General features: G+C 40.5%; 1 protein-coding gene across 2 annotated transcripts; it reads left to right on the top strand.

The window, feature by feature from the left end:
• The first annotated feature begins 1,221 nt into the window (after positions 1–1,221).
• On the top strand, positions 1,222–16,129 carry PM20D2 (peptidase M20 domain containing 2). 2 transcript variants are annotated; one of them, XR_010651109.2, is made up of 7 exons: positions 1,222–1,806; positions 1,880–2,028; positions 4,982–5,124; positions 8,067–8,221; positions 10,315–10,450; positions 12,186–12,321; positions 14,756–14,863. XR_010651109.2 is itself a non-coding variant. In XM_065834116.2 (7 exons), exons 1-7 carry the CDS (start codon positions 1,237–1,239, stop codon positions 15,894–15,896), a joined length of 1,488 nt encoding a protein of 495 aa, XP_065690188.2. In that variant the 5' UTR covers positions 1,222–1,236; the 3' UTR covers positions 15,897–16,129. The 2 variants fall into 2 exon arrangements, 1 of the variants encoding a protein (XP_065690188.2); XM_065834116.2 differs by lacking the exon at positions 12,186–12,321 and adding an exon at positions 15,670–16,129.
• The last annotated feature ends 555 nt before the right edge of the window (positions 16,130–16,684 follow it).

The raw sequence follows: 16,684 nt of genomic DNA, 5'->3' as shown, positions 1-16,684 counted from the left end.
AAGGATCACCTCATCTTCTGCAGAAAAAGGAGATCTGCACTTCAGTACATCAAAACACCTCTCCAGGTGACAGGAGAGCTGCGGAGAAAGGACATAGTTGACAATCCATTATTAAAATTAACAAAAAGTGAATTTCTGGTCGTTCAATGAATACGAAATTGTCATTTTGTTGACTTGGTTAGATAGGCAAGGTCCCTGCATCTGGCCACAGTCCCTGCTATCTGGCTTGTATCTAATAATAACTGTGGATGAGTACTTCATGCCCATTCCAGTTACTGATAAACCATCATCAGTGATATGTGGACATGGGATTTTAAACAAATGCCAAGTTGCACAACAACTTCAGGGGGAAAACAAAAAAATGCATTTGATCATCACAATTTCTTTTTGAAAGTCAGCAAAGCCACAGACGGTTACTCCTTGGACTTTTTTGGGCAGCACTATGAGCCCACATGCCAGGAGGCAGGCAGGCAGGCAGCAAGTCCAAGGCTTCTCAAGAGATCTGAACTTTCTGCACATGGACTATGCCAAGGTGCAGCCTACGTGCTTTGTATGCAGTGCTGTGGATAGCATCAGCTTTGCTGTGCATGAACAAAGCACCCCTGCTGCCAGTCGCTGTGGGTCCAGGTGTGTGACTGGATGTGGCATGTGCCCCACAGGTGCAGGAAGAGGACGGGCAAAGGTGGTGGAAGTGGCTTAACAGGAGTGGGGAGCACCTGGAGCTGCCACCACCCAGCCAGCTGCACTGCGCAGCTGCTCTCACTGGCCTGGGGTTCAGAAATACCAAACAAACGTAAAGGAGAAAACAAAACCCATGCAGACGGGACTTCTTGTTCAAAAAAAAAAAAAAAGAAAAAAAAAAAAGAGATGTTGGAGAAAAATAGGTTGTTAATTTCCAAGCGCTGCAGTTATGGCAGATCTTGAATGCAGTTTCTAGGAAACGGCGCACAGAGCGCAGGCGAAGACTGAGTTTAGCTTGTTTTGATGGTAAATACATGAGCGAGCAGGACGTGTGTTAAGTCAGCAGCAAAGGGCAGCCGCAAAGAGCATGAAGTGCCATCGGGAGCGCCGTCCGCAGCCGCAGCACGGCCTCAGGCAGGTCCCGCGGCAGGGCCCGCGCAGCCCCTCTGGCGGCACGGGCGGGGCGAGGGGAGGCCCCTGTGTGCTCTGGGACGGGTAGTTCTGGCCGGGAGCCGCCGGCAGGCCGCGCCGGGGCGAAGGACTACGTTTCCCAGCATGCCCCGCGGCTCTGAGGCGGCTATAAATGGGCGAAGCGGCACCCTCAGCTCACACGTCGGCGGACAGGAACGGTCGGTCGGGCAGGTGTTCCTAGGAGCGCCCCGCCGCTCCCTCATGAGGCCGCAGGACCTGCCGCAGGGCGGCCCCGCCGCCGCGCTGCCGGCGCTGGAAACGCTGAAGCAGCGGGCGTGCGAGAGCGTGGAGCTGAACGCGGCGCGACTGGGCGCGCTGAGCCGCGACATCTGGAGCCGGCCCGAGCTGGCGTACGAGGAGCGCCAGGCGCACGACACCATGACCCGCTTCTTCTCCAGCGGGGAGCTGCCGGGCGCCGCCTGGGCCGTGCAGCCGCGCTACAAGCTGGACACGGCCTTCCGCGCCGACTGGGGCACGACCGTCCCCCAGGGTTCCCGCCCGCTCCGCGTCGCCTTCCTCTGCGAGTACGATGCTCTGCCCGGCATCGGTCACGCCTGCGGGCACAACCTCATCGCCGAGGTGGGAGCCGCAGCCGCCCTGGGGCTGAAGGCCGCCCTGGAGAGCCTGCCGCAGCCGGCGCCCGTCGGTGTCCAGGTGAGGGGCCTCCCCGGGGCGGAGGTGGTGACCTCGGCCCCCTCGGGCCTGACTCTCTGCGTTTGTGTTGCAGGTCACGGTGCTGGGGACGCCCGCGGAGGAACAAGGGGGAGGCAAAATCGACCTGATAAACGCCGGAGCATTTGACGGGCTGGACGTGGTTTTTATGGCACACCCCTCGCAGGAAGACGCAGCCTACCTGCCCGATGTGGCGGAGCACGAGTGAGTGAGTGGGTTCAGGTCGAAAGGGTTGGCTTGTTATCAGCCTTTTCCCTCTCCCCGAGAAGAGGAGCTGGACTTGGGGCCAGAGACCTTGCAGGTGCCCTTCAGATGAAGCAGTATCTGCAGTCAGCTAAGGAGCCAGGTCACTGTTATGGACACTCTGAGCTGTTCTTCCAAAATGTTCAGCCTAGTGTTAAAGATCCCTGACTGCTCTGAGACAATTTTGAATGTGTCACGAAAGTCCAGTCTTTATTCTGAAATTTCTAGGCATTTCTTTTTAAACGTGTGTGATTATCATATATATATATATTAAGGAACTGCAAGGAGTCTCATGGATCGTAGTTCCTTGCTTTCCTGAGTATCAGGTCACACGGTCCTCTGTACACATTTTATTTTAATAACTTCTGAAATTGCTTCAGGTTTTCTCTGCCACTTTTGGAAGATCTGGCCAGCCAAGCCGGACTGCTGTTTGGATCCTTATTAACTTCCAACCTAAACTTAATCATGACCATTTTATATCTATTAACTCTCACATCAGCTTTCTTTTTTCGTTCAAAGTAGTTCTTGGCTTTCTGTCGTGTTTACCCCCAGTGTAAGTATAGGCAGCAGTCGTACTATCACTCAGCGTTTTTTGTCAGCTAGCCTGAGACTAGTGGAGACTCCTCTGGTAACCTCCCTCCAGTGCAACAGGTTTTTCCAAGTAATAGGTTTGGCTATCTCTGACTAAATTCTATGATATTTAAATAGCTGGTTTTCCAGCCATTTCTCACTTGATGTACTGGGACCTGTTTTTATCTTGGTTATGCCACCTTCAGCTCCTACATGCTTGATTTTATTGGCCATTTTGCTTTTGTCAGTGCTGTTCCTGGTGGGCAATTTGCTTGTGTTACTGCAGAGTTCTATGGTAAGGCAGATGAGCTTAGCAACACCTAGTCTTTGTTACCTAGCTAGCTCTCTGCTATATTCCATCCTTGTGTTTCTAGAGAGTCTTAACTGGTTGTTGTAATCACCTTCAAAACTTACCTCAGCTTGGCTTTTGGTTGCTGTACGTTAAGGCAATATTTATAATCTTCAAGGTGTTTTCATTGACAGTTTTGTCTTTCTGTTGATTTCAACTATTGCAATAGCCTTTTGAGCTTGATACAGTAAGATTTGGAAAAACCCCTTCAGAGGTGATGGTCTGCTGTAGGATGCAAGTCCTAGGGAGCCTTTAAACCGTGAATAATAGAGCAGGCATGGAATTGAAGTACTGAGTGAAACAGCTTACAACCTCAAAAAACTTGAAATACTCAGCTTATGTCATGATTTCTGTAATTATGAGATTCCAAAGGTACAAAGACTGTTTTGATGACTTATAACTGATCCTTTGGTTGTTTCCAAGGAATTAAAGGACTGGTGATCATTAAATTGCTAGTATTACTGTATCTGCAAGCTCTGAAGCTGGCTTGTGCCGGAAGTAAACCTAACGTACTGGGATAACTGGTGAATACAAGCCAAAATCTGCTGATTCTTACTCAATTATCCTCTGCCTAATTGTTCTATTTATTGTTAGTCAAACAGGACTTTCTGCTTTACTTTGCCTTCCCTCCATTTTTTGGGAGAATATCCAGGGATCTGCCTTGCCTTCTTCGTGAGCTGATTTGAAGGGTTGCAGTCTAATTCTTGGGATGTTAATGGATAGGTTTTATTATCTTGATTTCATAATGATAATAAATTTTAGGTAAAACTCATACTTTACAGAATGGGATGTATGGTTTTCTTGGAGGATGGAAAAGGACATAGTTAATTTTGATTGCAGGCGGTAGCAGGAGAGATTTTCCGCTCCATTGTGTCCTCCTTTGCTCTCCAGTACTAAAGTTCTTGTATTAACTTACAGCTGTGCTGTGGCTCAGAGCATGAGGGGTCAGTTCAGGATAAGTGGCAAAGTTGGCATCTGTGTGAGACAGAGGGATGTTAGGCTGGTCCAAGCTGGGTAAGAGACGGGTTGTGCATCTCAGGGGGAAACTCTGAGTTTCAGGATGGAGTATTTTATGTGAAGAACTGTGTGGTGAGTACAGATTTAGGTAAAATCTCTGGTATTGATAAAAACCTCTAGTATTTGTGTGTTAGATAACAATGCCTGATATAGTTGTCAGTTTTTAATATTTGCCCATTATGTAAAGGCTTTCCATATAATTTGAAATGTTATTTATTGAGGCTAATATGAATGGCCCTCAGAAGATGAAGCCAAGCATGAATTCTTACTGGAATGTTTAGGTGTGGTATTTCAGGGCTTCGGCAAAGTTGGGGGTTAACCTTTACACTAGATTTCTTTCTTGATGCAAGCCTTTCTGCCAGCATTTTTGAGATGTGCAAGGAAAGAGCATCCTTGCTGTAGCATGATAGTGTGTATTTTGTGCTAGGCTATGCCTTTTCTGCTCTTTTAAAGCTTGACATCTGTTATTTAGACATGGCTTGTATGCAATCTTAGTAATGTGCTTTTGCTGTCTTACACGCTCTGTATGGTTTTTATTGGCATTTGATAAGAATTAGGATAATAAACTTCTAATTTTAAATTGGACAAAAGATTTTTTTATCTTCTGTTTGAGAAGAATGTTAGGAATGTTAAGTCTCAGAACAGTTAGGAGGTATTAAAACAAAGTGCTGGAGACATTTAAGTAGTATGTGAAACTTGTCCTTCTTGGGAAAGGGCTGTGTAGTGGTATGTTACTGGTACCTCCTTCGCCTGATTGGCTCTTGATATTGTTCAATTTTGCTGATTTTTCTAGAAGTCTTTCAGCATCTTTCTGTACTCCAAGATAGTTCAACTTCATAACAATGTAGTGCCAGGTAAACTGTTTGGTGTTCTGCTACACAAAACTTAAATACTTGTGTGAACAAAAGGAACTTTTTATTTTAGAGGGTTTTTTTCAGTGAATGAAAAAACAAATAAGCAATGCCTTTTATTTCCTAGTGTGACTGTGAAATACTATGGAAAAGCTTCTCATGCTGCTGCTTATCCTTGGGAAGGAGTTAATGCATTAGATGCTGCTGTTCTTGCATACAACAATCTGTCTGTTTTAAGACAGCAAATGAAACCGACCTGGAGAGTTCATGGTGAGATCTTTGTTAAATCTAATGTCCCGCAAGTGTTAATTTAGGCTGTTGAAATACTAACTTAGAAAATTCTACAATTTAAAATATTACATTATTGCACTAAACTTGTATAGTCACTTCAAATATTATTAAATAGCACCATTTTATTTAAATAGTTTCTAATATTTAAAATCCTGTCATTGTGCAGAATTAACTTCTGAAAATAGGCATATGGGTCAGATTCAAAAGAGGAGATGAGTGCCTAGGTAGAGCCTAGCCAAATTAAGTCTTTGCACTTAAAATTGCAGTTCAGAAATGAAGAGGGAAAAAAAAGTTGAGTTTATTTTGGTACATGGCCTTGAATTCCTTCAAGTTTGTTTTTGCAAAAGTGTAAGATTAAATACTTCTGAAAAATGAAGCATTACTTACTACATCATTTTTGTAGTACACATTCCATTAATTAGATGGCATTTTTATTTATGGGAAAGTGTAGTAGTCTAGAGTGAAGTACAAAAAGCAAGTGATGGTGGAAGCCTGTAATTCTGGTTAGTACCCTGATGAACTAGATGTGCACTGGATTGTAATATTTAATACCTAGCAGACCTTGAAGTAGAAAGATCATTTTGCAATAAGACATGTTAAACATTAAGCTTGACTTGTACTCCTTCAACATCATGCATTTCTTTTTGTACAGTGAGAAGATTTCAGAAGTTGAGATGGAAGCTGCCCTTTAGCCATAAACCCTTGTTTCCCTTATTGCACCCAACACAACTTTTTCCAAGTTGAAGTTAAGAAACTTTGCCATTTTTACAGGTCTTAGGAATGTAGAACTGTTTATTTAGAAATCTTGTTACAAGTGTATAACACTTCCAGAAGTTCTAAGCTAATGAATGTTATATGTCTTGGCTGCTTGTGCTGTATAATATATGCCTGTATTTCTCTCCAGGATACTTGGCTGGAACCTGGAAGCCCTTTTGACTGTAGATTAAGATGTTTGCAGTTCTGCTGTGCAGCATACCCAAGTGAATTTTAGACAAAGGGCACAGCTTTAGCTCTATCCTATTGCTCTGTGGGAAACAGGGCACTCACTTATGAGTTTTGGTGTCTAAAACGCATGTGTTGCAGGTTTAAGATTGGAGGTGCTTAAGTCTGCTATTGGATCTAAGCCAGGGGTGTCAAACACATTTTCACTGGGAGCCACATCAGCCTTGCAGTTGCCTTCAAAGGGCCAAATGTAATTTTAGGACTGTATAATGCAACTACTCCTATCTTAGTTTTTGAAGGGTGCATGGGTAGTGTAGACAAAAACCCGAGCAGTTAAACAGGCTTCCTGGAGTTAACATTTCCTGAACCATAGTAAAACTTACGTTACTGTGTTGATACAACTGTCATAAACTTGATTTGCAAAATGGAAATATTTAAAATACCTTCTGGGAAGGTATAAGCAGCCTGAATGAGATTTAATTTTAGGAATATTTCTTTAAAACAGTGTGATGGAGGTCTTGTGTTGCAGATTTGCAGTAACAGCCATGGCTGACTTAAGTGATCCTAAAAATCTTAGTGTCAACTATTTCAGTTCTTGTTAGTGGGTTTCCTTTAGTTGAAGTTTAGCATTTCTAAGCAATGTTTTATATAGTTGAACAAAGTCAGTTTCTGTTTGTCTAATATTTAATAAGTTTTTCTTCCCTGCTTATGAGTGGAATGTTGCCCCCTTGAAAAATAGAAATGTAGATTTTTTTTGTGTTCAAGAAATTGTATTAAACAGGCTGTTAAAAATTTAAAAAGCTTCCATCTAGAAGCAGGGTGAGCTAGGTGCTATTAGCAATGTGTGGGCAGCCTACTTTTTAAGCCAGATCTGATGTCCAGTCAGTATTGCAGTTACTTTGAAATCTAAGTGTAGACATACTCTCAGACTCCATCCAGTTCCATTCACAAATGCCTTGGAAGACAAATTAGTATTGAGCTATTTGTTTGGGGCAAACATGCTATGTGTCATGCAAGTTTGCATCATTACTTACTGGCTGACTTGCTTGTTCCTTTTCTGTGATGTCTGTTCCTTATCTGAGCTGTTTCTTTTGTTATGGGCTGGTACTGATGGTGGCTTAGTTCGCACTTTACTTTGACTGTGTTTGAAACTGGAAAGGTTTTACTTGAGGAGGGGGAGTTCAAAGTCATAAAGGATTTATGCACTAAAAGTAAAGGCTTGTTGCCTGTTTGCATCCTGGTAGTGCTGTCTTCTCAGACTTCAGTGACACACATCCATAACTTTGTGCAGTATTTTCATTTAAGGCTGGTAGTTTCTCAGGTTCTGTAGAAAACAAATCTTACTTCACATTATCTGATTGAGGATAGGAGGCCAGGGAAACAAGCAGTCTGTTGAAAGCAATGTGCTGTTAATGCTTGGAAATATAATGTAGAAGTAAGGTATGCAGTTGTTTTTTTGTTGTTGAAATAGCTAAGTCTTATGGTATTTTATATATTATACCCCCCCAATATTTCTAAATAATTACTGGGAGGAATCTAATGAATGTTCTGGACACTGCAACGTACACATTATTGCAGTATTCCTGGGAAACACAACTTACTCAATTTCTCTCAAAGCTGGCAGCAAAAGCTGGAAGCATTCTAGTTGAGGAAACCTTTAAAAGTTAGAATCCAAGGTAGCCTTTATAACAATTTTTTACTTTTTTCAAAGGCAGCCGGATTACTTTATGACTGATACATTGAATTTCGGGGAGTGAATTACAAATGCTAGCTTGGCTTTTCTTTAGGTTTATAGCAGATGTCTAACCAAAGAATGCAATGTCATTCCACCTAATCTGACATGAAGAAACTTCATCCACATACTGTTCTTTTCTTTTTTTTTTTTACATATTTAGTTATTGAGCAAGGAGTTTCATGACAGGGCTGAAGACCAAGCATTTGCATTTAACACTGGTAACATGACTTATCCCTTTCTGCAGGTGTAATAAAACATGGTGGTGTGAAACCTAACATCATTCCTTCTTACACTGAACTGGAATTTTACTTGCGTGCCCCTTCAGTGAAAGATCTTGCTGTTCTGACAGAGAAGGTCGAGAACTGCTTCAGATCTGCGGCACTAGCCACAGGATGCAAAGTAAGAATCTATTTGTGGTTCTGTGTTTCTATTATGCTGGGCATAAGGTAGGCCAGAATAGGAAATCAAGGCTTATGGCATTTATCTGCCTGATGTTCAGCTGAAGGAAATCAAAATGTCAATGATACTGCTTGCTTTATGTCCTGAAAGAAACCTTTGTTTTATAAATAGAATGCCACATAATCAGGATGATCTATGTTGGGAGAGACATCCAGAGGTCATCTAGTCTAGCTCTGTTCAGAGCAGGAGCAGTTAAGAACAGATTGCTCAGTGCCACGTGGTCTTCTGAGTATCTCCAAGGGTGAAATTCTATTGCTTCTCTCAACAGTGCTCTACCAGCCTCATGGTGAAAAAGATTTTTCCTGATGTTTATATTGTCATTGCTTAGCACTGGAACAGGTTGCCTGGAGAGATTGTGATGTTTCCATCCTTGGAGATAGTGAAAAGCTACATTGATATGGTCCTGGGCAATCAGCTATAGGTGATCCTGCTGAGCAGTGGAGTTGGACAAGGTTACCTCCAGAGATACTTTCCAGCTTCAACCAACTTTTGTGATGCTGCAGTCTCTGATAGGAGTTTACTCTGTTGCCTTTCATATCACTGGGCATCTCAGAGTCTGATTCTGTCTTCTCTCTACCCTCTCCATCTGGTATCTCTGGATAGCTTAACATTCTTCTCTGAAGGCTCCTTTCAGCTTTTCCCTGTATGTCATGTTCTCTAGCACCCTAATCATCTTGTCAGCCTTCACCTAGATTTGCTCCAGTCTTTAGCTGAGAATCACAAAACTGAACATAACACACCAGAAGTGGTCTCGCAGGACTTGTCTGCATCAGGAATAAAGATATTCAATAAGTAATGGCACCCAGTATTGATTGCAGATGGATGCCACAAATAATAGGCAATTTGGATTTTTGTGCCACTGATCATAACACTTTGAGCCTGAAGCTCTTCTGTGCCCAGTGAGCCAGACATGTTACCATGAAAAACTAAGCTTGGTTATGCACCGTCTCCTCTTCCATGAATCTGTGATGGATATTCACAGTTGCCTTGTGATTAGTGTGCCTGGACAATGAGCTTTAGGAGGATTTATTTGTTCCATAATCTCCCCAGGAGCTTGAGGGTAGAATGGTCTGACCACTCTGATTTCCAAGATCCTCCTCCTGGCCCTTCAGTATGAAGTGACCTTTAGCTCTTTTGGTGAGCTGGAGCATCCCTGTGTTTCCTTTGAGCCGCATTGAGCAGCAGGCTCATTTAGCAACCAAACATGGCAAATTAAGTGATTCTTTTTTTTTTTTTTTTAGTTAGCATTTTTTTTCTTTTAATAGATGGAAGTGTCTCTCCTGTAGCTGGTTCCAGTGCTATCATTCCCTTGCAATGCATTACTAAGATAGGAGGTTCTACCTGCTCTGTAGTTACAGGCTGATGGCAAACACAGCTGTGAAAAGCATGTGTGTGATCATCAGAACAAATAGGTATAGCATATAGGAATGTGAACTACTGAGTTCTAAGGTTTATTTGAGGCATTTGATGCTGTTTTCCTAGTAGGGCCCCTTCCCTATAGCTAGAAGAGGATTTCAGAAGGTGTACTTTCTGCAGAATGAAAGTTAAGATCTCTTTTGAAACTTGTCATTGGTATGTTTTTTACATTTGCTTTCAAACTCCTTGCCTGTGTGAAGTCATTTTATGAATGGGGCTGTAGTTATTGGAAATATTCTAAAGAAAAATAGTAAAATAGGATTTGGAGAAAGACTTAATCGATTTCTGACTAGTTTAATAGTACCTGCAGTGGAAAACACTAGAAGCTGTTAAAAGGAAATGTTTGCTTGCTATTTTTGGAGATGCTCTCTGTAAAATCCATGCTTCTGCAATTTGGCTGTTTGCTGCAAGCTTGACAGAACACCAGCTGTGTTTTCATCAAAGCTAATACCTGGCAGAATGTCATATTTTTGAAAGAAACTTAGCACTTATGTCTGTTTTCATGTGGGCTTCAAGTATGGGTGTATATTTAACTTTTCCAGGCTTTAAATTGTTTACATTATGCTGACCTAGGTTGGTAAAAAATAGCTAATCATTTGGGTGGTTTTTTTGTCTAGGTGGAAATCAAAGGTGGTGAAAACGATTACTACAATGTGCTTCCAAATAAGATTCTGCAGAAAGTTTACAAGGAGAATGGAAAGAAGCTTGGAATAGAGTTTACATCAGAAGACAGTGTCTTGAATGGTTTGTCAGGTAACTCAATCTGGGTTTTTTTGTTATGGCTTAAGCTTAGATTGATCAGCTCTTAAGTATATAAAATAATGGGATAGTGGTAGGTTAGGAGAAAAGAGCCAAATGAGAGAATTGAAGCTCTGTAAAAGCATCATATCTCTGGTCTCTGTTTCTGTATTTGTTGTAAAAGCTGAGAAATTTTCCCAACAAACATGGAAAGCAGTAGTAATTTTCTGATAATATTTCTGTAAATATTTCAAGAAAGAAACAGTTTGTTTGGGGGGAGGGATGAAAGGATGGAAAGTTAAGACCTGTCTTACTAGGACATGATAATGTGGAATGAATTGTGGTTCATTCTGTTGCTTTGGTATATGGAATTCTGGTTTATGCTATGAATGAGGATGAGATTGGGTTTTTAGGAACCTTGTTTAACAATATTTTTTTCAAGCTTACATATAAACAAATGTCCATTTAAAAGAGTTTTGGAATGCATTTTTAAGTGGAAGTTTAAGCATCTCAGTGAGCCTAATTAAATCTCTTTCCATTAACAGATAATTCTGTCTCTAATTTTAATTAATGAGTTGAACAGATTAGTTTTCCAAAGGCTACCATGCAAGTAGGTGTTTACTTCTCAGACTTGACTATGTTGCAAACTATTTCACTTTCACTCTGTCTCTGAGGCATAGTAATAGGAGTGTGAATTCTTGAATGCTCAGGTGGGTTTCATGTTACCCTTAACAGTGTTTTTTTTTTCCAGAATCCTCCTACAGGAGCTGTGTTCAAGTTTTAAAACTGCTGCTGGTGCTTTATAGCCTTCACTACTGATCATAACTGTATATATAAATGCTTTTACTTCACTCATATTACAGGCTTTTCTCTGTACTTGGAAGGAAAAAATTGTTTTCAATTAAAAAAAATTGTTATTCTCATTAGTTTGATTGTGGTACTAATCTTCCCCATATTAAATGCAGGTTATCTTTGGGTAGTTGATGTGTTGGTGTTTGGGGACAGAATTCTCCAAACTTTTGTGTGTGGGGGCAGACAGCATATCTAATGGTATTCTGGGTTGTTTTGTTTTGTTTTTCTCTTGTTTCTTACTTCCCTTCCAAATTAAGGCAACACTAGCATATTTTCTCCAGTTTGTTCATTCTCTTAGGTTTAAAATAAAATTATAATTAAAGACAGATTTATTCTTTTTATTCACTGTTGTACAAGGGAGAGTACTTTGCTCATTTAGCCTAAGAAAGGGCCTGAGGATCCTTATTTAGAATGTTTTCTGTAGTGAAACTTTACAGAGCTCTGCTAGTTGCTTCCTTCGAACTGCTTTATTAAAGATGAAGATCATGAATACTGGTGATCCTGCTGGTTCATAGGACTCTGAATTTAGTACAGACACCTAATTGTAATAGTGCTTTCATATGTAACTTACATGACATGCTAAACGTTAACTTGCTTAAACTGAAACTCTTCATGTGCTTGTCCTGTCCTTAATGGCTTGTTGAATATCAAAATGTGCTTGACCAATTATGCTGTTATTGCATACTGCAGTGGGTTTTACTGAATTTTCTTTCCACAGCTGCTTCTCTGAATTTTTGCAGTGGAGATTCAGAAGTCATAACAAAGTACAGTCTACAGAGACATAGGAGTGGAATTTTGTATGCTGCCCTTTTTGGGAGGGGTTGAGTGTGTTGTCTCATCTTTTTCAAGACCTGCATTTCTCTTTAGTTTTCATATGGTTTTCAATGTTTTCTTTTAGGATATCAGTTTCTTCTGTTGAAAGGGAAGGAAGATAGCTCAGTTGCTTCTCCATGTCTGTGCAGCAGAAAAGTCGTTAACAGATGAGCGTACTCGCTGCCACCTCTACATGGGTATTAGTATCGGTCTGCTTACAGGTATCGCTCTAGGCAGCTAAGCATTATGGAGAATTCTTTTAGCCCGTCCAGTCACACTGCCCTGTTTGTGCCTTGTGCACGCTCTGGTCGTTTTGCACGCAGCCGGGGTGGTGTGAAATCCTGTGAATCTGAGTTACCTTTGACCAGGTGCCATGAGCTGTTTCTCCTGCTGGTAGGGTAACTCTGCTGCAGGATAAGGATCACCTCCCAAAGCAGATGCCTTAGTTGAGGCACCCATGCTTGTGATAACTTACTCTGGTTTTAGCATTCATGGGGGTCATTGGCTTCTTGTGTGCAAGACTGATACAGATGGTCTTAAAAAGGAGCCAGTGTGTTGAGAAAATACTGCTTTTGAAGCTTGGACCTGTATTTAGGTGCTTCTTGGAATCTTCTGCATTTTCCCTTCCATTCATGTTTGTGGTAGTACTGGCCTCTATTATGTGCATAGTTACTCAAAAAGGCTTCAGTATCAGCTACAGGATATATTTTTGAGACTGGAGCTCCCAATACCTTTCTGTTGACAATAGTGCACAAGTCTGCATATTGCACTGATAGCTGTGCAATTATGCTGCTAGAAGTTATCCCAATCTGTTCATCTCTAGCAAGCATGCAGTTCCTGATGTTTGTATGAAAACCATTGGAACACTGGGAGTTTTAAACATTCCGCTAGGTTATTATCCCTAAAGGGCATAACATGTTTCCTGGTAAAGGGGAAAATTTGACTGTTGCATTTTAATTAACAGCTGCCTGGTTTTTGGCTTGGGAAGATTCCATCTTACTAGAAAATTCTAAGTTTAAATCCCTTAATATTCAGCAAAACCAACTTGTAAGCTGGTAGTAGTTGGATATGGATATAAATTTAAATGGAATTACATGACTGAGAGCTGGGATGCACTGAAATTTCTAATATTTCATTTTCTGGGTGAGAGCAGGGAAAAAGGCCAGCACAGTCTTTCCAGCAGTTTGTGTATTAGTGCTTGGTAAGACAAGTGTAGAACTCTTGGTTTAGTCTGGAGGAGACAGAACTTCTAGACTTCTGGTTTGTCTTTCCAGACTGACAAAAGAATGGATTGATAGTGTAGACTACCAAAAGCTGAAACAATGTGTTGCTGTACCAAGAGTTGGATTTCCTTCAAATGCATACTAAATTGATGGGAAAATATTTTTTTTGGACAACCCTTGCTGCTTTTGTTTGTCTGTAGGCAGAGCAAATAGCAAGCTAGTCTTGTCCTCTTTGATCACAATGTAGGCTCTGTTGACTCGCTTTTAATAACTCTGTGCTTTCAAGCAAAATCTATATTCTCCAATCATTTAAGTCTTAAGGCATTAGCAATGTCTCTTCTCTTGGAAGTATTATGATATGGAGGATACCTGATGTGTTACAAATAAGATAAAATCTTTGGAACAGTCATTTTTATATGCCATTGCTAAGCAAATAAACTTGCAGTTCTGATCAACCTGAAAGAAAGTTAATTGATATCTTAGTTTGTCAATCCCTATTTTTCCAACCATGAAACAATGCTTTCTGTAGTATCTGAATTTCACAATAACTGACACATTGGTTTCTCCAGCTTCTAAATGTCATTTTAATAAATACTGAGTGGATTGCTTGTTTGGGAGTGGGGTGGGGGAGGGGCAGGAATGGCAATCAGGAAGTAGTTGCAAACTCTTGGATGATTTACTGTGAAGGATCTGCTACTTCTGGATGGTATCATTAAATAGATAAGGCTATATACTTTGAGATACTGTCACTAATGCTGAAGGAGCTAGTCAGGCATGAAAGAATCATCATTAAAATTTGCAACATTGCTATCAAGAACTTTTTTGTGTCTACAGAGCACTGGTGTTTTGTCTGGAGCTTAGTTCTGATCTTATTTCAAGAGTGCTTGTGCTGTTAATGTTTTTGTAACTCAAATAGTTGTCCTTGGTCTGTTTTTGTTTGAAGATAGATGGTTCCTACTTCAGAATCCCCTGCCTAATGTGGAATATTTGCATACTTGTAAAAAGTGGAAATTGTTTGGCTTGGTTCTAAGGGCTGTAACAGGAAAATAGTTGGACTGCTTGAAACTCCAAGATTTGCTGCTTTCATTGGTTCTGAATTAACACCGTACTATCAGGAGATGTTTGATAAAAAAATTAGCACATTTCTATTCCATTTACTGTTGATCCATCTTCTTGCCATCCAGTAACTGATTATTGATCAGAAGGGCACTGGAGAGCAGACTCTGAAGATGGCTAGTTAGGGAAAACATCTTGGTGATGAGTTATTTCTGTATGGGTAATGACTCATTAGAAACATTTTTATTTTGGTATTTGGGGCAAAGGATATTCTGTTTTAGATATGGGCTGGAGATAGTATCTATCATACACTTTCTTACAGCATTCAGAACTCTTCAACACTTTTTCATTAAGAAAACTTCTGTGTTGCTTCTAGGTTCCACAGACTTTGGAAATGTTACATTTGTAGTCCCTGGGATTCATCCGTATTTTTACATTGGTTCTGATGCATTGAATCATACTGAGCAGTACACAGAAGCTGCAGGTGAGTGGAAGTGAAAACAGTGGTTTATGTTTGGAACCTTTATACACTGTAAGAACTGGTTGCTGATTCTTCACTCTGGCAAATCTAGAAATTACAAATATTTCCAGTCACAGAGAATTAAAGCTTTCACATGCATCTATGGTATTCAAAGCTATTGTGTGTTAAATGTATGAAAGTGTCAGTACTATATCAGAAAGTGGCTGCATGTGAGTACCTGCATAGAAATGAAGTTGCTTTCTTCAAGCATACGATGGGTTCTGAGCTGAGTACAGACCCTGAAATAACTAATATAGTTAATTGCAGAGTTGCAGAAAAAAGCTGACTATATGTAGAATTTGCTTTTGTGTTTAAAGTTAATGTATATGGGATGGATGACCACTCCTTTTACAAAAAGCCTGACTTAAATATACCGTCTAGCCAGAAGGATTATTCCTAGCAGCATGTTCAGAAGAGTTTCTAAACATAAACCAAAAGATAAAGTAATTTTAACTCCTAAAGCACAATACTCTGGAAGTATATTAGAGATACTGATATAAAATTGTGTTTTCTAAAAATGAAAATGTGCGGTCTCATTTTCCTGTTTTCAGTCTTACTTGTTTACATCAGTAGCAGGAAGTTGCATGTGAAAATTTGGTTTGAGGCATCAGAAAATGGACATAGTTCATTTATGGAAGTAGATTTTTTTTAAGAACCTGCTCTTGCAATTGAAACTTGAAGATCTTATTTTATAAAATATGCCTTATGTAGTAAGCTGGTGGTTTGTATCTCATATCAGTAATCTGAGCTGATTTTTTTTTTTTCTGTAGGGTCACAGAACGCTCAGTTCTACACTTTGCGCACAGCAAAAGCTTTGGCGATGACAGCACTGGATGTTATTTTCAAGCCAGGTCTATTAGAAGAAGTCAGGGAAGACTTCAGACAGGTGAAGCTAAAAGAAGAGGGGCAAATAAATCCAGTGGAACCGAACAAAGAATCTGGCATTGGCACAGCAGCATGTGCCTCACACTATACTTCATTAATCCTCTCTCAGTAGGATTGACTTAATGGAGATGCTGTATTTGAATCCCTAGAAGGGGCTGGATAAACACAACTGAAAAAATGCTGATGTTTTTTGGACTTCAGGAAAAGCAAATAGTATCATTGCTTTCAAAAATGTGCAATTTCATGTAACTAATGTTTGCTGTATTCAATATGGTGATGAACTTCGGAGAGAACTCAAATATATTGTCTTTCAGTTGCAATGTTGAATAAATGATAGTGTTTAGATCTCTTGTCAATTATTTTCTCTTGTTATAGTAATATCCCTTATAGGGGAAACATGGCATTTACAGGGAAATATTTGTTCTAAAATAAGCACTATTCACTTGATGATTGTAGTCTGAACCTGATTTATGAAACATTTCTCTCTGGCCAGTCACTTTTTCTTGGGACAAGACAAAGGCCTAGAACTTGGGCTGTTTTCTCTGGAGAGAGGGGTGTGTCTTTGGAAGCATGCCTGTTTTTGACAACAGTAGCTTCTAGCAATGGCTGAGAACTGTTCGCATGAAAATGCAATCTGTAAAGGTTGATTGTCCTGAAATGCATTGACCTTCCTCCTAATAGATTTTGGAGGTGTTCTGGAGAAGTCATTGATCAAAAAAATGGGAAGCAATTCAGTCAACTACCACAGGAAGATGCATGTGCACCTTTAAGCCCTACTCTAGAGCAATACAAATGTCCACACAAGGTGTTGCACTAGCCTACATGATCTGAAGGATGTGTATAAATTTAGCTAAACAAGTAGAAATCTTTTTCACAAAGATGCAAGTGTGGTACCATGAA

Source organism: Patagioenas fasciata, chromosome 3 (genome assembly GCF_037038585.1).
Source record: "Patagioenas fasciata isolate bPatFas1 chromosome 3, bPatFas1.hap1, whole genome shotgun sequence".
NCBI classification, from domain to species: domain Eukaryota; kingdom Metazoa; phylum Chordata; class Aves; order Columbiformes; family Columbidae; genus Patagioenas; species Patagioenas fasciata.
Note: the sequence above shows the minus strand (reverse complement) of the source record. Positions and strands in the feature narration are given on the sequence as shown.